Source organism: Phragmites australis, chromosome 6, assembly GCF_958298935.1.
Source record: "Phragmites australis chromosome 6, lpPhrAust1.1, whole genome shotgun sequence".
Lineage (NCBI taxonomy): Eukaryota > Viridiplantae > Streptophyta > Magnoliopsida > Poales > Poaceae > Phragmites > Phragmites australis.
In genome coordinates, this window is record NC_084926.1 from 11,651,726 (window position 1) to 11,678,843 (window position 27,118).

Here is a 27,118-nt window from a genome sequence, read left to right on the forward strand (position 1 = left end):
AGGATGCCATTGCTTGAGCTTATCGATCTTGTGAGCTACTGTTCATTGCATACTTGGTGCTATTGATACATATACGATGCTATAGATTTGTTCTGTATTATTCATTGTTACGGGCTATACGATTCATAGATCTATTTAGTCGTGAAAACAGTAGCATAGAGAAAACGTACCGGACGATCTCATACCTTTTAATCCTTGCAAGTGAGACGATCTGATTCCCTAGCTTCTCCTAGCAGAGTCTCGTGTTGATAACATGTTAAGAAACTGCTACTACCAATTATAATCCAACGATTCCTTAAGAGAATGATTGTAAAAGATAGACGCAATGTAGAGAAAAAATTGTCAATTATTTATTCATTTATATTTATAATAAGGGTAATATCTTGTATATATATATAGTATCAAAATTTTCTAAAAGATTGAGTTAATCGAAAAAGATAGAGAACTATTTAAAAAACTAATTTGTTAAAATTAAAATAGACCCAAATTATATTATAAAACTACATGTTTCCTAACACTATTGACGGCAACCGAAAGCATCATCCCAGCACCCAGCGCAGGCCTCACGAATCTCACATCCGTGCGGCGTCCTGCGCACGCATCGCGACGTCCGCCGTGGCGCGAGGCGATCGTCGCCGAAGGGTGAAGTGCGCGTGGGGCCCGGCCACCGACCACGATCCCGTTCCCGCCGCACGACGACACCGCGGCTTTTTCTTTGCCCGCGTGGAACAACCCCGCGAGGTGAAAAAATCGCCCCGCCTTTTGGTCCGATCCACGCCGGGTGCCCGACCTTTATAAGCGCGCCTCGCGCGGGGCGCCCCTCCGAATCAGAACCGCGCGCCCCATTGGTTCGCACACCGGTCGCCCGCTTGGCAGAGCCTCGCTCCCCGTTTCCACGCGCGGCTTGTAGGCTTGTAGCTCGGTGCAATTTGCGGCGGGCGGCCGGGGTACACACGCACGACACACCTAGTTTGCAGTTCGGGGAGTTGGAGGCAGAGTGCGTTGGGATGGAGCCGGCGCACAAGGGCGGGGACGGCGGTGGAGGCCGCGGGCGGAGGTGGAAGGGGAAGGGCGTGAGCGCGGAGAGGCAGCTAGCGCCAGTTTTAGAAGACGCGCCGGCGGCCGCATTGCTCCGGCCCCTGAAGAAGATCCGCAGCCCCGATCGCCGCCTCCAACGCTCGATGTCCTCGCTGGCATCGGCCCCCGCCTCCCCTGACTCATCCTCTGTTTCCAATCCCTTGTCGCCGCCGGCGACATCGTTGCCATCGACGCGACATATATTTCCGTTCGCGTACGATCTGGCTCCGGCGGCATCGGCGGCCCCGATGCTCCTGCCGTTGTTGCAGTATTCCAGCGTGTACCAGCAGCCTCTGCCGCCGCAGCAACGGCAGCCTTTTCAGCACCAGCAGATGATATCCTTTGGCAGCAGCCAGCAGCAGTTCGGGGCGGCGAGTCCTCTGCTCCCGCCGCAGCTCGTGGCGCCGGAGGTGCAGCAGCAAATGCTGCTGCGCTACTGTAGCGAGGCGCTGAACCTGAGCCCCCGAGGATTCCGTGGCGGGGCCGTGCCGCCGGCGCTGTACCAGCAGCTGCTGCGTGCGCCGGAGCGGCTGAAGCTGTACCGCGGCGTGCGGCAGCGCCACTGGGGGAAGTGGGTGGCGGAGATCCGCCTCCCGCGGAACCGCACGCGGCTGTGGCTTGGCACCTTCGACACCGCCGAGGACGCCGCCATGGCGTACGACCGCGAGGCCTTCAAGCTCCGTGGCGAGAACGCGCGGCTCAACTTCCCCGACCTGTTCCTTGGCCAAGGCCGCGTTGGCGGGAGCGGACGAACCAGCGCCAGCGCCGCTGCGTCGTGCTCCTCCTCCTCCTCGTCTGCTCCCCCGACGCCGGACGAGACCACGAACGCGCAGCAAGCTCAGCATGAGCAGCTGCTGCGCGAACAACAGCAGAACCAGCATAGAGAAGAATCCTCCAAGAGGGAAGCGAAGCCTCTGCTCCCTGAAGCAGAGCAGGCAAAGAACTCGGAACCCGAACAGAATCCTCAGCTCCAGGCAGCGGATCAACAGGGCGGCGAAGGCAACACGGCCATGTTCCAACCGTCGGTGACGTCCAGCGGCGTGTGGGGCCCGGCCGACGAGGCGTGGTTCAGCGCCTGGGGTCCCGGCAGCTCCGTCTGGGACTACGACATGGACAACGCCCACGGCCTCTTCCTCCAGTCTCGCTTCGCCGGTGAGCCGACCGGCATGGACTACGTCTCCAGCGGGCTGGAAGTCCCCGTGACACAGGCTCCAGCTTCTGCTTCCTCGTCTCTTCTTCCTCCTCCTCCCCCTCCCCACGGTCCAACATACATGTGTCAGGACTGAACACACATGCCCATCTCTGGTCATCGCACACAATCTTCACACACAGCAAGTAACTAGGTTGTGGGATGCTCACAGGCTGCAAGTTTTAAGAGACAACTTGTGGCATCGCACAGTATGGTCACATTCACATCGCAGGAGCATCTGAAGGACCTCCCTTTTATCTGGACCTCTTTCTGACCACTTTCCTCCTGAAAAGTTTTCAGTGAAAACTACAAGGAAGCCCGGCTGCATTTTTCAGGCTGGGAGATAAGGATTGGCCTATATTTCAGTCGCCATCCTTGTTGATCATTCCATATGATTCATGGTTCCACATCTCATCATCTGTTTGCTGCAAGATTTGTGTTTGCATGCTTGCATATGCAGTAGTGTTGTGGCTTTAGGGATTCCTAAAGGCTTAAAAGGGGGAGACGAGTTTTATGCTCTCCTCTGCTCTTTAATTCATGTTTATCTTTTCCGCAAATACTTCATAGTTTATATACGAGTGTCAGTGTGTGTGCCTTGACTTGGAATATGTACTCTTATGTAGTGTCAGTTTCATGATTAATGAGTTGGTAATTGCTACACGAATTGTTGTAGTACTCTCCTCCCTGTCTTCGAATTCATCTCAAATTTTATGAGATGATCACATGAACAGCTTAGTCGCACATCCGGATTAAAAATAATAAATCATATACATTTTACATGTATATCAGAATTAAGTTTCATACGTACAGTGGCTCTATAAGTGATAACATAGCAGTGTCATTATATAACGATAAGATTTATTACAACAAAATCCATAGGTCTTAAAGAAAAACACTAAGATTACTTTCAGCGATAGCGGGTATTTTATTCATCCACAGGCGTTGTTCAGGGGAACACCAGCCTAAAACGTAGTCTTTAGGTTGAATCTTCCTTCACCTAAAACTCAGCTCTATTGGCCGGGTTGTCCTCGAAGTCCTCACCTTTTTAACAACATTAAGAGGTTGGGAGAAGGCAAATTTTTGTGAGTATATAGAGTACTCAGCAAGTGTGAAAAAATATGACATAAAGTCTTAAGGCAAAAAAAACTTAACTCAGGTTTACTGGATCTATGTTATTCAACTCAGGGAAGTCCTCACCTTTTGAACAGCATTAAGAGGTTGGGAGAAGGCAAATTTTTGTGAGTATATAGAGTATTCAGCAAGTGTGGGAACATATGACATAAAATCTTAAGGCAAAAAAAAAACTTAACTCAGGTTTACTGGATCTATGTTATTCAACTCAGGACTCAAGAAGAACTTAGCAATCCTATTTACTATGTGTGACGACACCAACATTAAAGGAACAGCTGATCGGATTCCATCCGACAACCTGACTTACTAGATATTCTATATCCAGCTACCAACTCATTAGATTATCACCACCCAACTACCAGAACTAACCATCCAAGATCCCCACTAATCATGAAGAAGCTCAAGACCACTCTTGACTATTAGCACGACTGATCGATTAGTTTTATACTCTACATAAGTTACACACTTTACCCACGAGTCGTGATTCCCATTTTGCTTCACACTACAAGGCCTTTACAAAGCGTCTCCAAATCCATATACATCCAATAAGGTTTCACCGCTAACAGAGATTCCATCCACTGCAGAGGCCCCCTCTTGTGCTACTCAACAGTCAAATGGTGTGTACAGAATAAGGAGGATATCTAATTAATTGGCCAGGTCGTACCCATATAAGCATCGTAGTTGCGCTATTTAGCCAGGTTACATGCTCTAAAAACCGGTCCCTATGATCTAAAGCAGGTACATGCACATCACCCATGCACACACAACGATCATATCAACCAAACTAACCTGCCTAGATCCCTATGGTCCATATTGCAACAAAAGATTACCCAAATCGGTTCATGCTTAATAGACCATTAATCAAATTAACATTTATCCCACCCGACTTGATAGCACAACTAAACATTTCTACCCATGACACCCAAACTATAACACCAGCGACGAAGATAACCATGGAAAGTACTAATAAACCCTAAACATAAGATTCATATTGACAAAGCATGCAATTAGAAAATAAAAACACACTTTCCTACAATAGGGCCAATGTGATCAAGGGCACTTGCCTTCAACAACGTGTTGCTCAAACTCCTCAAAAGTCTAGTCCTGCATATTCACGAATCGCTCGCCTCCTGATGCAATCGCGTTAACCAGAAACAATCAAGCACAAAAATCTAAGAACAGTATACCAAACAGTAGCAAAGCATTATAAAAGCCTGCTAACAGAGAGTACTCGCTGCTACGATCACGTGGGCGCAAGAATCACCTAAAATGGAGCTATAATGAAAAAGTTATGAGGGTTTTAAGCTATAGAGCCTTTTCTGTAAAAGAACAAGGGCTATTGGATAAAAAGTAGAAAGTTTCAGGGGCTAATTTGTAAAAGTTTAGGGACCTATATGCAAATAAAGAAAACTATAGGGGCTAAATGTAATATAACAGGGGCTGATAAGGGCTTATTTGTGAAAACTGAAAAGTTTAAGGGCCTAAATGTAAAATTACCTAATTTTTGAGAATTAAAAGATTTGTTTTTTGACTGAAAATCCAATTTATTGGGTCATGGTGATGTCACTGTCTTACTAGACAGCTAACTGGGCTCAGTTGCTGACGTGGACGTGCCACGTGGGACGAAAGCGCACGTGTGGCATGCACATGTGGCAGCACTGACTAGGCTTAGGCTCTTTAAATCTACACCGTTGATCTCAAAACTGGCGGTTACGATTTAAAGGGGCGAAGGGGTATCTAAGCATCTAATCTTGACCGCACGTGAGGGATCCGATGGCTAACGACGGTTGGGGGAAGTTTGGTGGCCGGCGGTGACAGGGAGGCGGGGGCGCCGCCTTGGACAAGGCCAGAGCATCACCGGTGATGCTCGATCTAGTGCTACGAGCTACCAAAAGCGACGAGGAACGGCACAAAGTAACGAGGTGGCGACGTGGATTCTCACCGAGAGCTTCACGGTGACCGGCGATGGCTCGGCGGTGGTCAGAGACAGTGAGAAGGTGACGACACAGTCGGAGCTCGGTGGGGGCTCAGCTATGGCGATGGAGAAGCGAAAATTGAAGATCAAGAAGGCTAGCTGGCGGTCCTGTGAAAATTGAAGATCAGGAAGGCTGGCTGGCGGTCCTGCGATGCCGGAGAGGTGGTTAGCAGGCCTCAGGGCACAACGGAGAAGGCAGGTGACAAAGCTCGGCAGTGAAACTCACTAGAGCTTGGCAGAGGGTGGCTTGCGGCAACGGAACATCATCGAGGAGCAGCGGAGAAGATGCCCCATGCTCTTGCGAAGCCGACGGTAGGCTCGGAGTCGCTTGTGAGAGCTTGGACACGGTGGACGTCACGCGAGGTGCTCTGTGCATTGGTAATGGCGGTGACGAGGCTACGGGGATAGGGGAACATGAGGGTGATGGGGTGCTGCGGAGGCCATTTAATAGCGCGGAGAGGGAGCAGGGTCGTTGCAGAGTCATGGGGCGTGGAGGTAGATCGTGGGCGTAGTGGTTTCAGTAGGGGTTGTGGCCGCAACGTGCAGGAGCAAGAGCGAGCATGGGCGCGGGCGTGTTGGGAGTGGGAGGTTGGGGCTGACAGGCCTGCCTAGCTTGCCGATGAGAGAGAGCTAGGGAATGGGCTAGGCTTCAAGCATAGAGAGATGGGTCGGCCCAGTGGAAAACAAAACAAGCATCACAAACCAATCCCCTTAGGATGAATCTTGCTTTCGAGATTCAAAAAGATCGGAGTGGAGACGGGGAAACTCTGCTTTTAGATCCTCTTCTCTCTACCAAATGGCTTCCGCTTCTGAATGATGCTTCCACTGTACTTTGCATATATGAATCCTTTTATTCCGAGTGGCACGTTCTGATGTCTCGAGAATCTTGACAGGGTATTCTGAATAAGAGAGATCCTCCTGCACATTCAATTTCTCTATTAGCTGCTCTTCTGGAACTCTCAGACATTTCTTTAATTGCGAGATATGAAACACATCATGCACACCAGAGAGCTGGGATGGCAATTCCAATTGATAAGCTACTTCTCCTCTTCTTTCCAGTATCTTGAACGGTCTAATATATCGAGGTGCTAGTTTTCCCTTGACCTTGAATCTACGAAGACCTCTGATCGGGCATACCTTGATATACACAAAGTTTCCAACTTCAAAGGTCAACTCCTGACGTCGATTGTCTGCATAACTCTTCTGCCTTGACTACGCGTTTCGTAGGTTGTTCCAGATATCTTGTACTTGCATTTCTACCTCCTTTAAGATTTCTAGGCCAAACACTTGGCTTTCTCTGGTCTGATTTTAAAATAGTGGGGTTCTGCACTTCCTTTCATATATTGCTTCAAAAGGGACTATCTTTAAACTCGCTTGGTAACTGTTGTAATATGAGAATTCCGTATAGGGGAGATTCTTATCCCGACCCTTGCCATTCTTTAAAGCACATGCTCTCAACATATCTTCTAGAATCTGATTGGTCCTCTCTATCTATCCATCAGTCTGTGGGTGATAAGCTGAGCTAAAGTTCAACCTGGTGTCCATGGACTCATGCAGACGTTGCTAAAAACGTGATATGAACTGGGTACCTTGGTCAGATACTATCCTCTTGGGTACACCATGAAGGCACACAATCATGGCTATGTACAATTCAGCGAGCTTTGGTCCTTGATATGTGTCCTTAACTGGTATGAAGCAAGCTACCTTTGTTAACCGATCCACTATAACCCATGTGGAATCATACCCGGACTATGTCCGGGGTAGTCCCACTATAAAATTCATGCTGATTTCTTTCCATTTCCACTCAAGTACTTTCAGTGGTTGAAGCAACCCTACTGGTCTCTGGTGTTCGGCCTTAACTCGCTGACATGTATCACACAAGGCTACATATTTTTCTACCTCACGTTTCATCCCATACCACCCGTGACAATTCTTGAGATCCTGGTATATCTTGGTGCTTCCCGGGTGAATAGTGTAAGCTGAGTCGCGAGCTTCTCTTAAAATAGACTCTCGAATAGACTTAACATCTGGAACACATATTCTTTCCTTATACCACACCACTCCTTGCTCATCTTCCATGAATCCTAGAGCCTTATCTTCCTTAATGAGTTGTTTTATCTCTAGAATCATCTCATCTTCCTGTTGGCCCATTCGTATATCATGCTCTAAATTAGAATCCACTTCCATTACAATTGCATCTGCGCTGGATACAATGCCCAAATTAAGCTTGTCAAACTCTTTGCATAATTTAGGTTGTCTTTCTTGTATAGTCATCATACTAACGTAGGTTTTCTGCTCAGAGCTTCTGCTACTACATTTGCTTTTCCGGGATGGTAGTTGATTCCCAAATTGTAATCCTTGATAGGTTCTAGCTATCTACACTACATGAGATTGAAATCAGGTTGAGTGAAGATGTACTTTAGACTTTTGTGATCCGAGAAGATCTCGCATCTTTGCCTTATCAGGTAATGTCTCCAAATCTTGAGTGCATGAACTACGGCAACTAATTACAAGTCATGGGTAGGGTAGTTCTCCTCGTGTTTCCTTGACTGCCTTGAGGCATAGACTATTACGTGGCCTTCTTACATTAACACACATCCCAAACCTTGGCGTGAGGCATCACAATACACAAGAACAGCTCTCTGTGTCGCGCATGTTTAACACTAGGGCGGTGGTTAATCTCTTCTTTAATTCATTAAAGCTGGTCTCACGAGTGGGGGTCCACTTAAATTCCTTCCCTTTCTCTAGCAGTTTCGTTATTGGCTTAGCAATCTTGGAGAAGCCTTTTATAAAGCGATGATAATATCCTGCTAAACCTAGAAAACTTTGAATCTCTGAAACCTTTTGCGGTGGCTTCCAATTTAGAACGTCCTTCACTTTGCTGGGGTCAACGGATACTCCTCTTGCCGAGATGATATGACATAGGAAAGAGACTTCTTTCAACCAAAACTCACACCTGCTCATCTTGGCATACAACTGATTCTCCCTGAGCTTCTGCAGTACCATCCTCAAATGCTCCTCATGCTCTTTCTCATCCTTCAAGAAAACCAAGATGTCATCAATGAACACAACCACAAACTTGTCCAGATAATCCATGAAGACCTTTTTCATGAGGTATATGAAGTATACTAGAGGGTTGGTCAATCCAAAAGATATCACTGTAAACTCATACAGACCATAACGGATGACAAAGGAGATATTGGGAATGTCGTATGCTCGAAACTTCAGTTGATGGTAACCTGACCGAAGATCAATCTTGGAAAAGATGTATGCTCCTTTTACATGATCAAACAAATATTCAATGCGAGGCAAGAGGTACTTGTTCTTAATGATCACATCATTTAGTGCACGATAATCAATGCACATTCTTTGAGTTCCATCTTTCTTTTGCATGAAGATAACCGAGGCTCCCTAGGGTGAGGTACTGGGGCGAATAAACTCCTTGTCTAATAGCTCTTGGATTTGCTCCTTGAGCACAGCCAACAGGTTAGCATCCATTTTGTATGGTCTCTTATATGTGGGGGCAGTGCCAGGTAGTAATTTAATAACGAACTCAATGTCTTGGTCTGGTGGCATACCTGGCAACTCTTCAGGGAAGACATTTGGGAACTTGCTGACTACTCTGACTTCCTCCACTACCTTGGACTGGTTGAGCCTGATATTCTCTTATGATTCTACTGTAGCTTTGAACTCCACCTTTGTGCCACATGTATGTGTCAACTGAATTGTCTTGGTGGCGCATCCTATCACTCCATCAAACTTAGCCATTCAATCCATTCCCAGAATGATATCTATCCCTTTAGACTTCAAGACGAAAAGATTTGTACGAAATTCTATCCCTTTTATAGCAAGGATTATCTTAGGGCATACATGCCTCGATTCCATTTCTCCACCTGGAGAACTAAATATCAACCGATTTTTCATTATGGCTATCAGCAGATTATGCTTTTCTATGAACTTAGTTGAAATAAAGGAATGTGTTGCTCCGGAATCGAATAAAACTGTAGGAGGGTGTAAGTTGGCTGGAAACATACCAAGTACCATATCTGAGGTGTCCTGGACATCCTCTGCTGCAACGTGGTTGACTCGCCCACTCATGAAGTTCTGATGAGGCTGCTGATGTGGCTGACCTCCAGGATGGTTCTGCTGCTAGTTGTTGGTCTGACCCTACTATTTTTTGGAACACTTATTAGTAAGGTGCCCAAAGTTCCGACAGCTGAAGCATGAGCCAATGTTACTGGGTCCCTAGCCAGTGCGACCCTATTGTTGTTGGTTCTGGTTCACTGGGCGTAGGGTGTGGTAGTTGGAGTGCTGCTGCTGCTGCTGCCTTAGCTGATTGAAACATCCCAAAGTCTGGTTAGGTGCCCTCTATTGCTGGTTCTAACCTGCATGATGGTACACCTATCCTGTGGGTGGTGGGTTGAAGTGGGGATGGGTGTTGCTGCCTAAAGACTGACCCTGCAACATTTGCTTGCGTTCCTCTCCTAGATTATGTTTCTTCTTCTCCAGAATGAAGGCTCTGTCAACAAGTTTCTGGAAGCTCATGTACTCATTGGCCGAGAGGGAATACTGGAGTCCAAAGTTCAAACCTTCCAAGAAGCAATCTTGTTTCTTCTCATCAGTGTCCACATCTCCAAGGGCATAGCGGGATAGCTGCGTGAATTTAGTAAGGTATTCACGTACTGATATGGGACCTTGCTTTAATCCAAGAAACTTCTTTTGTTTTAGTTCCACTTCCCCTGCTGACACATGGTGCTTGCGAAAACTGTCCTTGAATTCTCTGCAGGTGATATCTTGGGGGTCATCATGGGCTGCAGTGTAAGCTACCCATAAATCTGAAGCTGGTCCTACAAGCTGGTGAGAAGCGAATAGCACTCTTTCCCTGCATATGCACTAAGAAATCTGTAGCTTACTCTCAATCATCTTGAGCCAATCGCCGGCGTCCATTGGCTCGACTGCCTATGCAAACGTAGGTTCTTGGTGCTCAGGAAGTCCTTTAGCTTGTTCTACGGCTGCCATGCGGTAGTGGTGCCTGATAAACTAGGGGTGCCTATTAATGTCTTGCCACAGCCTGCGCCAGTCCCTACAGAATCTAAGTCTGCGCGACCATCATCTGCATTGGGCCCACTGGGTTTCGGTTGGTCCTCCTGTTCCATGAGGGAAACGCGTCCTAGTTGTTGTCCTAGGGGTGAGCATTGGGTTGCTGCCTTTGACGTTGTTCCTATTGGCGCCAGCATTGTTCGCATTCCTCGTGTTCACCATCTAACGGTTGCAAGAACATGTTGGGAACGAGAACAGGGCAAGGATAGATGAAGCAAGACGACGAACTCACAAGTTAATATATATTAAAGATAGATACAACTACGAAAGACAAACTTTCACATCGCATCGACACATAGAAAGCAAACCTAACACACAAATTCACAGCATAGAAAGCAAACAGGTCCATTATATCATGAAATAGATGACTCTAGACGACACTAAGCTGCTACTGGAGTAGACCACTAGCTCAGGAGTTGTATCCACCCTCAGAAAGGTCTTGCGGTGCAACACGCAGAGTGGCATCGAGGCGAAGCTTCTTGCAGGAGGGACAGCGAGGCAACTCTGGCTCGGGCCTCTCCGTTGGGTCTTCCTCTGAGTCATCTATCATCATAGCCTAAAGGGTGTGAATCCTCTTCTCTTCCTCAGTGAGCCTCAGGTGCACGTTGTCTAGCTTATCAAGGGCTCTGTCCAGCTCCTCAGTCAAGGTGACAATGCGGTGAACTTGCTCCACCAGTCTGGCGTCACCCTCCCTGTTGGTGGCAGCAAAGGTGATCTCCAAGCTGTCACTCCTACGCTGCAGGTAGTAGATCTACTGTGTAGTCTAAATAGTATTGTGGTACTCTGTGTAGAGGAATGAAAGTGCCTGGCAAATTGCATCACAGATCCTAGCTACGAAAGTCTCTCTCGGGGCAAGGGTCGAGTGGATCCGGTGCACCTTGTGGCCATCGTCGCTCAAGTACTTCTCAAAGATGATCACCTCCACCATCCAAGTATAACTGTCGTTACTGAGCAAGGTAGATCAGGGCCTCCTGGTAGCCCAAACCCTCGAGGATCGTCCAAAGTTTGCGAGGGAACTCCCCCGCTTGAAGTCCAGAAGAGTGAAACTCCGCGGGCGGCTGGAACACCAAGTAGCCTCTACGAGAGCTTTAGTAGGAACGAAGCCTCTAACCTGCTTGTGGGGCATCTGCTTCATGCGGGCCATCTAAAATTTGAAAGAGAGAGAGAGAGAGAGGAGTCAGTAACCATTTCACAAAGATTTTATAATAACAGCAATAGAAAGGAGGGTAGAAACGACACTAGTAGAGTAAAAATTTTCAGAAATTAGTTTTTGATAGAGATATGTCCTTAATGGCGGCCATTTCTAGCTAGGCTTGCGTCCTACGGTCAACACGGCTCTGATACCACCACTGTCACATCCAGTTTCAAAAGAACAAACCAGATGCATTCCACATGTATGCCAGGATCAAGTTTTATGCATGTGGTGACTTCATAAGGGATAGCATAACAATGTCATTACATAATAATAAGATTCATTACAACAGGACACGTAGGTCTTAAAGAAAAATATTAAGATAACTTCCAGCGATAGCGGGTCTTTCATCTATCCACAGGTGTTGTCTGGGGGAGCGTCAACCTAGAACATGGTCTTCACGTCAAAATCTTCTTTCGCCTGAAACTTAGCTCCAATGGCTGGGATGTCCTCAAAGTCCTCACCTTCTAAGCAGCATCAAGAGGTTGGGAAAAGGCAAGAGTAAGTACATAGAGTACTCAATAAGTGTGGAAAAATATGACATGAAGGTTTAAGGCAAGAAAGGCTTAACTTAGATTTACTGCATCTAGTCATTCTAACCTAGGACTCAAGAAGAACCTAGCAATCCTATTTACTATGTGTGACGACATCAATTAAAGGAACAGCTCATCGAATGCCATCCGACTACCACACTCACAAGTTATTCTATATTCAGCTACCAACTCATCGGGTTACCATCACCCAACTACCTAAACCAACCATCCAAGATCCCTACTAATTATGAAGAAGCTCAAGTCCGCTCTTGACCGTTAGCATGACTGATCGATCAGTTTTATACTCTGCAGGGTTGCACACTTTTACCCACGAGTTGTGATTCCCATTTTACTTCACATTTTCGAGGTGTAGAGACAGGGCCTCACTACAAGGCCTTTATAAAGCGCCTCCAAATCCATATGCACCCACTAAGGTCTCACCGCTAATAAGGATTTCATCCACTACAGAGGCCCCCTCTTGTGCCACTCAACAGTCAAATGGTGTGTACAAAATAAGGAGAATATCTAATTAATTGGTTAGGCCGTACTCATTTAAGCCTCATGGTTGCATTGTTTAGCCGAGTTACATGCTCCACAAACCGGTCCTTAGGATCTAAAATAGGTACTTGCGCATCACCCAATACGCACACAGCAACCATACCAACCAAACCAACCTGCCTAAATCTCTATGGTCCATGTTGCTACAAAAGATTACCCAAACCAGTTCATGTTGTATAGACTATTAATCAAATTAATATTTATCCCACTCGATTTGATAGTATGACTAAGCATTTCTACCCTTAACACCTAAACTACAACACCAGCGATAAGGATAATCATGGAAAGTACTGATAAACCGTAACCATGGGATTCATATTGACAAAGTATGCAATTAGAAAGTAAAAAGACATACTTTCCTACAGTAGGGTCAATGTGATCAATGACACTTGTCTTTAACAACGGGTTGTTCAAACTCCTCGAAAGTCTGGTCCTGCAGATTCACGAAATGCTCGCCTCCTGATGCAATCACGTTAACCAAAAATAAGCAAGCACAAACATCTAAGAACAGTACACCAAATAGTAGTAAAGCACTATTAAAAAAACCTACTAACGAAGAGTACTTGCTGCTACGATCGCGTGAGCGTAAGAATCACCTAAAACGAAGCTATAATGGAAAAGTTATGAGGGTTTTAAGCTACATGAGCTTTTCTGTAAAAGAACAAGGGCTATTTGATAAAAAGCATAAAGTTTTAGGGACTAATTTGTAGAAGTTTAGGGACCTATATGCAAATAAACAAAACTATGGGGGCTAAAAGTAAAATAATAGGGGTTGATAAGAGCTTATTTGTGAAAACAGAAAATTTTAGGGGCCTAAGTGTAAATTTACCTATTTTTTGAGAATAAAAGGATTTGTTTTTTTACTGAAAATCCTATTTATTGTGTCTTGCTGACATCATTGTCTTACTAGGCAGCTAACTGGGTTCAGTTGCTGACGTGGTCGTGCCACGTGGAACAAAAGCGCACGCGTGGCATGCACACGTGGCAGCGCTGACTAGATTTAGGCTATTTAAATCTACACCGTTGATCTCAAAACTGATAGCTACGATTTAAAGGGGCGAATGGGTATCTAATCCTTTAATCTCGATCGCACGTGAGGGATCTGACGGCCGATGACAATAGAAGGAAGTTTGGCGGCCAGCTGCAATAGGGAAGCGGCGGCGCCACCTCAGACAATGCCGGAGCATTGCCAGCGATGCTCGATCTAGTGCTATGGGCTACCAAAAGCAACGAGGAATGGCGCAAACGAACGAGGTGGCGACGGGGATTCTCACCAAGAGCTTCACGACGACCGATGATGGCTCGGCGGTGGCAGCGACAGCAAGAAGGCAGCGACGCGGTCGGAGCTCAGCGGGGGCTCAACTACGGCGATGGAGAAGCAAAAATTGAAGATCAAGAATGCTGGCTGGAGGTCCTACGATGCCAAAGAGGAGGTTAGCGGGCCTCAGGGCGCAACGGAGAAGGCGGACGATGGAGCGCGGCGGTCAAACTCACTAGAGCTTGGTGGAGGGTGGCTTGCGATGACGGAACATCGTCGAGGAGCGGCAGAGAAGATCCCTTGTGCTCCTGCGAAGCCGACGGCGGGCTCGGAGTCGCCGGGGAGAGCTCGAACACGACGAACGATGCGCAGCAGTGCTCTGTGCGTCAACAATGGCGATGGCGAGGCTACAGGGCTGGGGGAACATGAGGGCGGCGTGGTGCTACGGGGGCCATTTAATAGCGTGAAGAGGGAACGGGGTCGTTGCGGAGTCGTGGGGCATGGACGCGGATCGTGGGTGCGACGGTTTCGGCCGACGGTTGCGGCTGCGGCACGTGGGAACGACAGCATGCGCGGGCGCGAAGGGAGCAGGAGGTTGGGGCTGACATGCGGGCCTGACTTGCCGATGAGAGAGAGTTGAGGAGTGGACTAGGCTTCGAGCGCATGGAGATGGCCTGGCCCAACAAAAAACAAAACAGGCGTCACACTGAGAGTATGTCCAGTGGAATTCTCTGATTGCGATCTGTGTGTGTCTGCGTAGCAATAAGTTGCATTCTCAGTGTCAAATGTACATACGTCATGTACTCCTATACTAAACAATAAAGATAATTTCTTATTTGCTATTGAAAAATAAGGTTGTACCTCTTTGTCATGAGAAAAATATATTTATTTATTTGCCATAGGTTAAGTTTTTCATCTCTTATGTGCCACTGTCGTCCCTTCTCACATCAACTTGCTGTTAAGTGAGACACGAAATGACAAAAATGTTCTTCTACCTTCTTTCCTCTTTAGTCTTCTAGTTAGTTAATTAAATTATACTACCGTGCATCCATCTTAAGTCGTCCTATACTCCTATGCTAACAAGAAATTGATCCGGCCTGAAGATCCGCTGACCCTTGGCCTAGCCCAAAAAAAAAACACTACTGTTACGAGGAACACCTGAGCTCAGCCACCGAGAAATTAGGTTCTAGTGTGGCCGAACAGCAAAAGCCCAAACATGCACTTTGAGCAGGATTGGAAGGTTGTAGTACTCGTATATGGGCCTGTATTGTTATAGGGCGGAAGCTCAATTCAGCCCGGTGAAACACACCTCCGCGGGGAATCCGGAATCCCGAATCCCGAATCCCAACTGAAAAGGTCTACCTCGAGAAGTCCAACGCGTTCGTTGCCAATCATGTCGAAGCCGCGGCCTCTCTCCCCGATGCTCTCCGTCCCGGAGAAGAAGGCCGTCACCGCCGAGGTCTTCCGCGACCGCCACTTCTTCGGCTCCGCCTTCTTCTCCGACATCCGCGACGCCCGCGCTGCGCTCTCAGCCCCGCCCCAAAACAATCACACCCAACAACCCTCCTTCCGCCGCAACCTCCACCTCCGCTACCACCGCCTCCTCTCCTCCGCGCGCGAGGACCCCTGCGCCTTCGACGAGACGCTCGCCTTCACCTGGCACGATGCCTTCCGTCCCCACCTCAGGCACGCCGCCGCGTCCCTGCGCTTCGAGAAGGCCGCCCTCGTGTTCAACGTCGGCGCCGCCTCCTCGAGGATCGGGGCGGCCGTTGGCCGCGCGACGGAGGCCGGGGTCAAGGCGGCGTGCGCGGAGTTCCAGCGGGCGGCGGGGGCGTTCCGGGCGGTGGGGGAGATGATGGAGGGGGAGGAGGGGGCGACGGTGGATATGAGCCTGCAGGCCGCGGCGATGCTGGAGCGGCTCATGCTCGCGCAGGGGCAGGAGTGCTGCTTCGAGCGCGCTCTCGCCGCGGGGACGTCGCCGGCGGCGTGCTCCAAGGTGGCCAGGCAGGTGAGATTGGCTGCCCTGTCTTCTGTATCTTTCACAGTGACATTGCACTTGCTATGTCTCCGTTGGGGTTTCACTGCACTGTGGCAGCACACATCACATTTTTTTGCGAATTCTAGTATTGAGTAAATGCCACTCAGTGATCCATATGTAATGCCATGAAATTGTTTGTTATCTTAAGATGAAAAATGTCATGGTGGAGCAATGTTGCGAGAAGATGTTAAGAATGCTTATTGGTGTTGTGTGAACGAGGAAGTAAAGGTAGGAATCTTCCCTAGTAGATTCGTCAGGCAGAACAAGTAATCTTGATTGGAAATACGCATGCTGTATTTACAGTGAATCATGGACTTGCTAGAGCGTGAAAAGGTGATGTTTTGGAAATTGCCATGCTTTGTAGTTAGTGCCAGTTGCATTATCCAAATTATATTCTCCCCATTATATTCTTTTTTTAAGGAATCCCAATTATATGTTCATAGAAACAAGGCCTGAGTTCCACCTCTAGTGGTCTTGAATCTACCAAGGATCCAACTTCCACTGATGATGATGAATATGTATCAGAAGATGTGAATTGGGGTTAATGACTCCAAGTAATTGATGAAATTACTCTTTTATTGAATTGTAGTAATATAAGTATGTCTTGCTATAATTTCTCTAGTACCTCTATGTGCCTTACGACCATTCTTCATCACCCGGACATATTTGTTAAGAGAGACAACAGGCAAACATGAGGCCAGTTATGAATTAATTCACAAGCAGCCTCACAGGTACTGCATAATCAGAAAAACTACCACGGTATTTTCTTTGCATGTCTCAGTTCAACATTTGTTACCGCTTACCAACCTCCATATTAACTATCAAATCTAAGAGTTTTTTAAACTAGTTAAAATCAACTAATACTATCATATAGATTTAAATATAGTTGCAGATTGGTAGAGGTATCTGTTTGTTTTTCGTGGGATCATTACCATGGACTGTTTACGAATGAAAATGAAGCCATATTAGACTTGTCAAGCCAAATGTTTTCATTGTGTCTCTGATTACTTGTCAAGCCAAATGCTTTCATTGTGTCTCTGATTACTTGTCAAGCAAAATGCTTTCATTTGTGTCTCTGGTTACTTGCAAACTAAATGCTTTCATTGTGTCTCTGGTTCTGGTAGCCGCCAATCCTTCAGACCTTTGCTGCTCATGCTCCTGTCGCTGGGAATGTTACAGATTTACTTCCATAATCACTGCAACATTTGTTGCAGAGTGAACGCTGAGTTGCGAAGTTGGCTGAACACGTGAGATTTCAGTCCATTAGTTGTGAGTTTATGACTGCCTAGCGTCCATCCTGAGTGTGAGTCTGATGTCATATTATTCCTTAAAAGGTATGTTTTTTGCAGGCTGACATATCAGCATTCCAGGAAAATAATAACTGGATTATATTTCTTGGATTAAGAAAACACTGAAATAAAAAATCCCTTTGTAAAATGCTTCAAAAGTTTTAGGATTAAACCCGTAGGTTTGTATAAGTTTTGCGACCTTGGTATAAATCCTTAGAGAATTACAAATTACTCTTTCCCTTATTTACTTATTGGGATAAACATCATAGAGAGACTTGTGGCGATGGCGTGAAGGTAGAACAGTGCTTAGAGCAGAGGGTGCACGGCTGGGTACAAGAAACACAGTTAAGAGAGGGAGAGGAACCCGAGGGATTTTTCACTCATTTATCTTTGTTTCATTCATGGACGGGATAGTCTAAAAGTTGGAAACAGTCCATAAGGAAATGTAAAGGACAGTAACAAACCAAAAGTAAATAACTTACTTGGAAACTAATGATCATAATCCCTAAATTGATGTTGCTACTGCTACCGATGGTATCTTTCCTAGTTTCACTAATGGCCGTAGATGACACTTTCTCTCCTGTCATGTTATTGAAGTGGCAAACTGGATATCATTTTACATATATTTGTACATTGCTCATCAGTGAAATATTTTATTTTGTTCCTTGCGTAGAAATACATCCTAGTCTGAAAGTAGCAAACCCTTATGTGTCCGGCTTTATGCAGGCTGCCCTGTACTACGAAGAAGCGTATGCTGCAGTTATCGCCCCTCCACTACAGAACCACTTTGGAAGATCATGGGTATCCGAAATCCAATTGAAAGCTGCTCAGTTCAATGCAGAAGCTTGCTATAGGTACGCTATTGAGCTCCATGAGAAGACAGAAAACGGTGAGGAGATAGCTCGACTGCAGGTTGGAGTTAATGCAATTGTGAATGCTAAGAAAACCGCCAGGGGAGCCCCTGGACCCCTTTATGATTCTGCTTCCAGATTAGAACAAGATATGAACCTGAACTTGGAGAAGGCAAAAGATGAGAATACCCGCATCTATCTTATCCGAATTCCGGCTGTCAATTCGCTGGCTCCTCTACCATCAGCTTCGCTTGTCCGTGCTGCATCCCTTAGTGAGATCTTTGATGCAAAGACAGAAAGTGGCGATGCAAAGACAGAAAATGGCCCTCAACCTTCGTAAACGAATGCTTGGAGATTGTGACATTAGAGAACGACACGCATTACTTCAATTGCATTTTAAGATTGTCTACCTTAGTAAATTTTGCAGGGTCTATTATATTTTTATTATATTATTTTATTCTTTTGCTGGGAGTGTAAATAGGAGCACGATCCGGTCCTCGTAATTTATGTGGAGAAGCAATTAGGATTTGCCATGACATGTTATCATGGGCTATATGGATGACTAGATCCAAGAATTCAACATTTTGCTGGTAGTTTCTATCGTTTGGTGCTCTTGAGGTGCTCATCTGCGTCCACCGGTTCTGTAAGCCTGTGGTGTTGAGGTTTTAAGCAAACTGAGTTATGTGTACTCTGTTCTTTGTGTACAAATGACGTTCTTCTTGCTACTGTTTCATCGTAGCAACGTACCCCGTCGCTTTTCAGAGGTTCAAGCGACTCCACTGCTCTCAGTTTTCTGATTGATTATTTCTTCCTTCCGTCCCCAGCTTCCAGTGCCGTGTTAGTTAGCCTTGTAACTCATCGGGTCTCGGCTCTTCGCAGTCTGGACAGCAATGCCGGAACCAAGTAGACATTGTCCATAGTGTTATGCTGCATAAAAGTTCAGGGCAGCCAGTTTGTTTCCTGGATACTAGCTTCACTTGCCAAGAGGCCCAAGACGAGGTGGTTTTACTTGAATATGCGTCGCTTCCTTGTTTCATCTCGGTTCACGCTTCGCTCATAGCGTTGGACAGCGACACGTACTGGTGACTTCCTCAAATCCTACCGTATCTGCGCAAATATCCGATCGACGAGCGTTGTCGGGACGCGCGAGCCAACCAACCAGCGCGCAAATATCCCGTCCGTTTCGCGGGAGAAATGGCGAACGGATTTGCGCGCGCGTGCGTGCGTGCGTTGTCAGCACGAGCAGCCCCGGGGGCAAGCGGCCAAACGGAGCCGGGGTCATGTGGCGAGTCGCGGGGAGCGTGAACCGTGAAGGCGTTGTCCAACGGTAAGTCCTCGCCCTCGCCTGTCCTCCGGCTCGGCCACGGCGAGCAACCACAGCCAGGCGTGCACTCCCCGCCTTATCCAGTTGATTTCGTGCTGGACGCAGTGGAATTCGCCAAATTCCCAGCATTTCCGGGGCCCAGATGCATGCAAGGGAACCACGGCATCAATCAGCTCGGGCGAAACCTTACGCAACTCGCAGTGCCGCGCCTCTCTCGGTCTACCCGCTCCTCCGCCTTTCGTTGCCCCGCTTCTATCCTCTCCTTGCCTCTCCCGCGCCCACCACCTGTTCGACCCAACTCCCTCCATCCGCCGCCCGCCGCACCTGACCCTCCCAATGGCGGCGGCCACTGCGTCCGTGGCGTCCACGTCCACATCCTCGGTCCTTCTCATCCGCCGCCTCCCCTCTCCGGCGCCCGCGTCCACCTTCGCCCGCCGCCTCGGCCCGCCGCCGCCCCGCCGCGCGCGCCGCCTCCTCCAGGTCGCCCTCACCAGCGAGGTGTCCTCGGACGACGTGGCCGCCGAGGAGGCCGCGGCCGCGCCCAAGATCGGCAGGCGGGTGCGCGTCACGGCGCCGCTCCGCGTCTACCACGTCGTCAAGGCGCCCGACCTGGACATCCAGGGCATGGAGGGTGTCGTCAAGCAGTACGTGGGCGTCTGGAAGGGCAAGCGCATCACGGCCAACCTCCCCTTCAAGGTCGAGTTCCACCTCTCCGTCGAGGGCCAGACGAAGCCCGTCCGGTTCTTCGTCCACCTCCGCGAGGACGAGTTTGAGTTCGTCGGCGAGGAATGAGGAGTGCGTGACTGTGGACAAGTAAGATGGGCGCCGTTTTTATAGAATAATGATGGCCGCGGCGGCGGCGTGTGTATATTGTTCCGGCGTGCGATGACAGAGATGCAAGAGGGTAGGAACTTGGAAGGCAAGGCAAGCTGTTTGCTCGCTTGCTGTTGTGCTGCTCTTCCTCTTTCTCCTGTTCAGCATCTATTTTTCAGATGTGGGGAACTGTTCGGATGATGATCGATAGTTATAATAGTGATATTTTTGTTGCTGCTTGTTGGTTATGCTTGGTGCTAAGTTATTGTGCTGATTGTTCCAAGACTTCTGTTTGTCTGATTGGTATGATAAGGTATTGCAACTAGGAATAAGGAATTTATATCCTTGGACTATTAAATCTGGGCAATTTTATATTTAGGGTGCCACATTTTTGTTAGCTGGAATTTGGTTAGGTAAGTAGAGTTTTTTTTGGCGCTGCGAGAACCATTTGGAGCAATTTTAGCAGCAATTTTAATTTGGTTCCTTTCACTTACATCAAATTGCTGCGGTGTAGTCGATGATGTGGTCGGAGGTCAAGGACGGCCGTGGTCGATGCAGGCACGATGCGATTTGCACGTGCTGGTCGAGGACGATGCGATGTGGTCGAGGCGACGTGGTCGGGCGGTGTGATCATGCGCGTGGATGGAAGGAACCGATGTTGTCGTGGCGAGGTCGGAAACGCGCGAGGATGACGAAGGGCGGTGAGCGACGCAACAAACCGATCGTAGATCGAAAAAACCAAGAGAAATACCGATCAACGATCGGCGAGTGAGAAAAACTCGATCAAGAGATCAGAAAAGGACTCCATAGGGCAGACGATCAACATGATCGGTGACGCGAATCCTAAGTACGGACGGCGCTGCCCCAAGTGGAGATCATGGAGATTGATCGCTCCGGGGGCACGCGGTGCGAAAGCGGATAGCGGCTAGGGTTTTGTGGTCTAGAATTAGAATATAAACTCGTGATACCATATAGGAGGAATAGAATTGGTGGAATTATATGTATTATATTGAGTCTTGAGGGCTAAATATATAGAGTACAAATGCCTTAGATATCAAAAAATCCTAGAGATAAGATGGAATCTAATCCTAAACTATCATAACAAATAGATTCTTATACATCATATACATATACTCTAACAAAAATGTTGTACCCATCAGTGGCGGAGCTTCAAGAAGATAGCAAGGGGGCCAAGTTAATGGATAAACCTAAATTCAAATCTTCTTTTGTTACTATGTAGCTGATAAAGATTAGTATTTTCTAAAGAGAGTTCCTAGTCTAGGGGGCCATGGCCACCTCTGGCCATAAGGAAGCTCCCATACTTAGACGACATGAGATATTTGTCCTGCTTTTTTTCCTACGTCATTTACCAGGTGAGTCCATACGAACATACAGAATATTGCATTAGATGCACTCATACTTGTAATTTTCGTCCAAAAAACGGAAGCAATTAAAAAAATTGAAGGAAGCTGGAAATAATTAATATTTGCAGATATCCGGAAAAGGAAAAAAAAAAGGCCTTGCGTTCCAAACGCACAAGTCCGAAGTAAACGAGTTAGGCCGATGCGCCGAGCATGCATTTTCTGAGAGCAAAGCCCACAGCCAACCAAGCGTTGGGCCACAGCTCGAGCCCACCCGCCCCACTCCTCAGCGCCTTCGCCGTCAACCCAAAACCTCGCTCTCCTCGTCGAGTCGAACCGCGCATGAAACCCTAGGGTCCCCGCCTCCCTCCGCAATCCGCCATTGCCCACCCCGATGCAGGCGTCCTTGCGCCTCTCCTCCCACGCCGCCACCAAGAGGGGTAAGTGAAGCAAGCGTCCAAACGCGGTTTGGCTCGCGCATCCCGTGTTCGATCGAAGCTCTGGGTTTTGGTCGCTGCGGTGGAGTGATTTTGTTCTTTTGATTGTCCCCCCTTCTTTTCCCAGTGGTCGCGGGCGTCTCTAGCAAGATCACGCGTTCGTGCTACCGGACCTCCCGGGGAAAGGCACATGCGGCGCCGCTGTCTGCTCAGGAGCCGCCACCGAAGGGGCAGAAGAGAGTTACAAAACAGGAGAGGAGGATTAGGATAGAGGAATTTGTTGAGAAGTAAGTGACTTTTGCTCACTAGCCATTTTGGTTTTAGCTTTATTTTTGGGTTCAAAAGTAGCAAGTGCGTGACCTTGGCTCATTGGCATTTCTAAATTCGGCTTGCTTTGCGCTGAACAATAGACAGTTTTGGCTGGTTGTGCATTAAGAATCGTCATTTCTTTACCGTTTCAGTAATTGCAATCTGAAATTTAGAAACTAATGCGGAAATATAGCAAAACTCGTGCAGTTGTGCCCAAATCTGATAAAAGAGCGGCTATCATGCATAGACTTTATGAAATAGCTTTGTTTGGTCTGGTTCAGTTATACTCATACTCTTAAATCGCATGCTTCTTTGTGCTCCTGTTTGGCGCAGGTATAAGGCATCAAATGAAGGTAAGTTCCCCACCATAACAAATGTTCGCCAGCACGTTGGAGGTAGCCACTACACGGTGCGAGAGATAGTTCAGGAATTGGAGTATAATAATGCAAAATCGCCACTGGTTAATATTAAGGCAGCTCAAGTTCAAGGCTCAGCTGAATTTGCTGAGCATGCAAGGCCTAAGGATGACAATGGAAAGAATCCATCCAACTGTGAAGCCTTCAAAAGCACTGTAGATGGTGAACTAATCTCACAGGAAGATGCTACTACCAGCACTGAAATCATTGAAAAGGTTCACCCTTTTTTGCTTTGCTTTTATCTTCAAAAGATAATGTTGGCAGTCGTTATTTCTATTTGGCATTTCTTGAACATTTCTATTGGACAATTGAAAGCGTGATTCAATAATGTATATGTTCCCCTGTCACCGAGAACCTTATTTTTATATGCTAACAACGTAACAATATGTTGTTAAGCAGGCTGAAACTTGGAGATCTGTGGGCTCTTCTCATTCCAATGCTGAAACAGAACCTGCCAAGCAAGATTTGAACACTTCAGAAACCATTAAGAATGCAAATGGCCCAACTTTATTCAATCAAACAGAAAGTGACAGCATGCAGGTCCTAACGGTATGCACTCAAAATATCTTCTGGAGATCATTATTTGTATTTAGACAAAGATTTGTAGACATTTCCCTTGAAATCAATGTGCATGTGCAGAACGAACCTTCCTTATCTTTGGGAGTGGAGGCTAAATCAGACTCTGGGAACCAGCAAGGGGAAACAGATGCTAACAAATTAGATTTGGACGATACAGAAAATTTCATGAATGCACGGGAATCAACTGTATCAGATCAAAGTGGAAGTGACAATGTGATCAAGTCAAACATGCGTGACCGGTATTACTCTATTACACCATATATGCTTTTTTGTGTTATTAAAACCAATGCATCAACAATTGATTTGCTAAGCTTTATAATGATGGAACTTGCTAGGTTTATATGATTTAATGCTTTTGGTATGATCAACTACTTAGACTTGGGAAGAGGACTAATCCCATCATTTAGTGCACTCAGATGACTAGTTCAGACTGCGAAAGATGAACCTCTTATTGGACTTAGGTAGATGACTAGTTCAGACTACGAAAGATGAGCCTCCTATTGAACCTAGGTAGAAAATTTGGTAAACTAGCTGTTGATTGTCAGGTCCTGGATTCCCAGGAAATGGTGGGATTTTACCAACCAGAACTGAGATTCCACCAATTTATACCAAGTCATTGATAATTTCACATCGACTCTGGTCTTTGGGAAAAGACTTTATTTGATCAAATATCGAGAACCTTGCGACTCAGCAAGTTTTACCTGAAAGGCTGAAGCAAATTGGTTTCTGACTGACTGACTTAGAATTCAGGTTTGTCAGGGAGCACCACAGCCTGAAACTGCCTGGAACTTCCAACGCTGGTGGCCAGGAACTTGGTTTAGGATAGCTTTAAGAACTTTGGTTCAGAATGCATAGCTAATTTTATATGTTGAGCTGCTCTAGTGTCTATGCAAGCTAACATCCTTAGATCCATCAGCGAAATTGCCGAGCAGGGCTACTTCATAGTTCAGACAGGACACGGTAAATATCATAGAACTTCAGCTGTTTTCTATTGTGTGCTGCATCACTTGGATGCTTTGCAGAGTTGCACTCTTGCTCAATTTGTTTGATACAACTTGTTGCTTTTTAATGTTAATGTTGGATGTCATGGTCATACTTTGTATTGTATATTGTGTTATGCAGAGAACACGGCCCTAAGCATGAGCTTGAAGAATCAACGAACACAGGTCTTTTAGGGAGTTTGAAATCTTTTGCTTATGGGATCAGGAACTTCTGGAAAAAACTGTAAATCTGTCTTTGTTTGGGTGCAATCTAACAGAGTCCCCTTTGTGGCGTCATCAATTTCTGAGTCTGGAGCAAATTGTAAAGTTTTCTGGAGGCTACAGATCTACTGACCTGTTCCCCTTGTTTGGCGTTTGTGATACTGGAGTAATTTGTAAATTTTTCTTTTTATGCCGAACAGAATTAGTGGTCTAATTCCCGATGTGATGTTTTGACAAAGCTACATATGAGCATATTTCACAAGTTCACCTGGTATCCAAGTGCTGGTCATAGCTGCATCGCTGTGATGCTTATTGAACACCGGACTGGCTACTGTATGCCTTAGTAACTGACTTCGTTCCGTCTTGCAATGTCTCCTTGGATTACGTACTGATGTGCTGTCTGCATGTTTGGAGACAGTCCGCTGATTAGCAACTTCCTGAAGCGTTTTCCAGGGGAAAGTAACGCACGGGAAACATGAGTTTCAGTAGGGGAACTGGCCTTGAGCACTAACTGTTGATTTCTGATCCAAAAATATAAATGCATTGCGAAGCCAATTTGGTGTTCATCTCCGTGGTAACGCAAAATAGAAGCAACGATTTTCAATGGGGAGCAGCATCCTCAACACATCTTTTCATCAAATCCTGATACAAACCAAACATAAACTAACAGCACAAAAAAACCTAATATACAATCTACGAGTTGTTTTGATCTCTTAGACGGCTTTTGAGTTTCACAGGAAACAGATCGGGTCCCCTAGGAATCTGGGAAAAAAATTCCACGTTCTAAACGTATCCTCCGCGACAGATTATTCTTCATCAGAACTCTCGTAAGTTAAACCAAGCAAGCTTCCAGTTGTATTCTGTTGCTTAGCCTGTGTTGGTTCAGCTGGCTTTGACGTTGTTTGCTCAGCACTGACCTTCCCATGAGACGATTCCTTCTCACCCACAAGTGGTACCGATTGATTCTGCGATGAAGACCTCTTGCTAACAGAATCTTCTTGGTCATGCTTGGGCATATCGCTCTCTGCTGGCTGTGAAGGGCTGCTAACTTTTGGCCGCTTTGGTTTGATCCCAACAATATTCTTCAAGAGATCCTGCTGCCTGCCAAAAAGCACACGCCCAATCATCAGAAAAGAAGTAACAGGATCCTGGCCGCTTTCTTGAAGGCAGTTTACCTTATATTGCTTTTAGGTTTAGGTTCAACACGAAGAGCCACAGGGACAGCGGGTGTAGAATCCGCTAAAATCGCTGCTTTGTAATGTCAGAGTTAAAGAAAGCAAACAGATAGGAACTCATACTGCATGTTATTTCTATCTCTATTGCACAATTCCAACCAAAGGAAGGAAACTGAATTGTAAAGATGTGAAAAGTTTCATGCTGATATAGCAAGACCAATTGAAGAGGTTATACTATGTAATTCAATAAGGGATATCTTAAAAGCAGCAAATGCCCGCTTCTCCGTACGACGAAGAAGACGCTCTGCATCTTCCTCAGCTTCCATTTGCTCTTTCAGGTAAAGCAAATCATCACTGTCCAATGCTGAAGAACACAAGAGTAACATAGAAAATAAGGTTAACAAGGAACCTGCATGAGTCTTCTTATAAAAGAAGCATGAAATACCTCCTCGCCCATGAAGGTAGCCTCCCCTCTCACCAGCAACCTCTTGCATCTGTTGGTATCACCGCCGAGTAGAGAGCAAAATCCCTGTCAGGGCACGTTATAAGAACACTGTACACTGCCGCCTATTGGAACTGCTAATCAGGCTTTTAAGAAACAGTGAGGCATCTCAAAGACCGATGACCACCAAATTAGTATTTACCAACAAACTAGTACTTCTCTATGACCACCTAATCAGACTTTGTTATCTTACCAATAGATTAGTATTGGTACGAGCAGAGATGCATGCAACCTCAACCCGAGGCAACCTTTAACTTTTATCTTCTCACCATGTAGGAGCCAGCCAAATATATCCCTAGGATGCAGATTCTGCCTAACAGAAACGTCTGTAATGCACTCACGACCAGCTCAAATGCCACGGTGGTTTACTTATACACAGCAATGTCTTTTGGTTATAAAAACCGAAGGCATATACTTCCAACTGCATGGTAACTACCTGGGCAAGCTACAATTAATTGGCACAATTCAAAATTAGTATTTAACAATCTAATTTAAAATCTCAATAGTTTGGCTCAGTAAAAAAACAAGTTGAAGGGTACTGTGCTGCCATCTCTACTTCTCCACCAATCCATGTAAAAAAGCAAGTCTCTGCCAAGATGCAACATACAACACAAAATGGTATTATTGAAGCAAAACTTGGCATGTCTATTCATTCAACCATCCAGACTATTCATTGTGCGATTTGCACTTAAATCAGTTATCGGCAGCAAGCACCAGTAATCCCCTCTAAAGTCTAAAGCAATAAGATGGCCACCAATGCAGTTACCATACTTCAACAAAAGTAGAAAACTACATGCCTAATTCAAATA

General features: G+C 46.5%; 5 protein-coding genes across 8 annotated transcripts in view; 4 read left to right on the forward strand and 1 right to left on the reverse strand.

Moving 5' to 3' along the window:
- Window positions 1-767: 767 nt before the first annotated feature.
- On the forward strand, window positions 768-2,926 carry LOC133921682 (ethylene-responsive transcription factor ERF054-like). The gene has a single exon (XM_062366660.1). The coding sequence runs from the start codon at window positions 1,008-1,010 to the stop codon at window positions 2,361-2,363; it is 1,356 nt and encodes a 451-aa protein (XP_062222644.1). The 5' UTR covers window positions 768-1,007; the 3' UTR covers window positions 2,364-2,926.
- A 12,434-nt stretch (window positions 2,927-15,360) lies between these two features.
- On the forward strand, window positions 15,361-18,773 carry LOC133921683 (vacuolar-sorting protein BRO1-like). Its single transcript, XM_062366661.1, has 2 exons — window positions 15,361-16,021; window positions 18,067-18,773. The coding sequence occupies exons 1-2, from the start codon at window positions 15,407-15,409 to the stop codon at window positions 18,529-18,531; spliced, it is 1,080 nt and encodes a 359-aa protein (XP_062222645.1). The 5' UTR covers window positions 15,361-15,406; the 3' UTR covers window positions 18,532-18,773.
- Window positions 18,774-19,621: 848 nt separating this feature from the next.
- Window positions 19,622-20,576, forward strand: LOC133921689 (ferredoxin-thioredoxin reductase, variable chain-like). Its single transcript, XM_062366668.1, has one exon. It carries the CDS (start codon window positions 19,852-19,854, stop codon window positions 20,305-20,307), a length of 456 nt encoding a protein of 151 aa, XP_062222652.1. The 5' UTR covers window positions 19,622-19,851; the 3' UTR covers window positions 20,308-20,576.
- A 1,328-nt stretch (window positions 20,577-21,904) lies between these two features.
- On the forward strand, window positions 21,905-24,949 carry LOC133921687 (uncharacterized). Of its 2 annotated transcripts, XR_009910312.1 has the most exons (7): window positions 21,905-22,129; window positions 22,254-22,413; window positions 22,769-23,066; window positions 23,251-23,400; window positions 23,491-23,669; window positions 24,181-24,390; window positions 24,553-24,949. XR_009910312.1 is itself a non-coding variant. In XM_062366663.1 (6 exons), exons 1-6 carry the CDS (start codon window positions 22,084-22,086, stop codon window positions 24,656-24,658), a joined length of 939 nt encoding a protein of 312 aa, XP_062222647.1. In that variant the 5' UTR covers window positions 21,919-22,083; the 3' UTR covers window positions 24,659-24,949. The 2 variants fall into 2 exon arrangements, 1 of the variants encoding a protein (XP_062222647.1); XM_062366663.1 differs by lacking the exon at window positions 24,181-24,390 and having other exon boundaries at window positions 21,919-22,129.
- A 258-nt stretch (window positions 24,950-25,207) lies between these two features.
- The window catches only part of LOC133921688 (uncharacterized), a 48,872-nt gene continuing 46,961 nt past the window's right edge, over window positions 25,208-27,118 (reverse strand). For 2 of the 3 annotated variants that reach the window (XM_062366667.1, XM_062366666.1), the window contains 4 exons: window positions 26,253-26,336; window positions 26,064-26,171; window positions 25,808-25,886; window positions 25,208-25,733 (listed from right to left, as the gene is read on the reverse strand). In XM_062366667.1, the coding sequence (XP_062222651.1) occupies window positions 25,439-25,733; window positions 25,808-25,886; window positions 26,064-26,171; window positions 26,253-26,301 (531 nt within the window). In that variant the 5' untranslated portion in view covers window positions 26,302-26,336 and the 3' untranslated portion in view covers window positions 25,208-25,438. The remainder of the gene's footprint in view (window positions 25,734-25,807; window positions 25,887-26,063; window positions 26,172-26,252; window positions 26,337-27,118) is intronic. The other variant, XM_062366665.1, reaches the window with a different exon arrangement.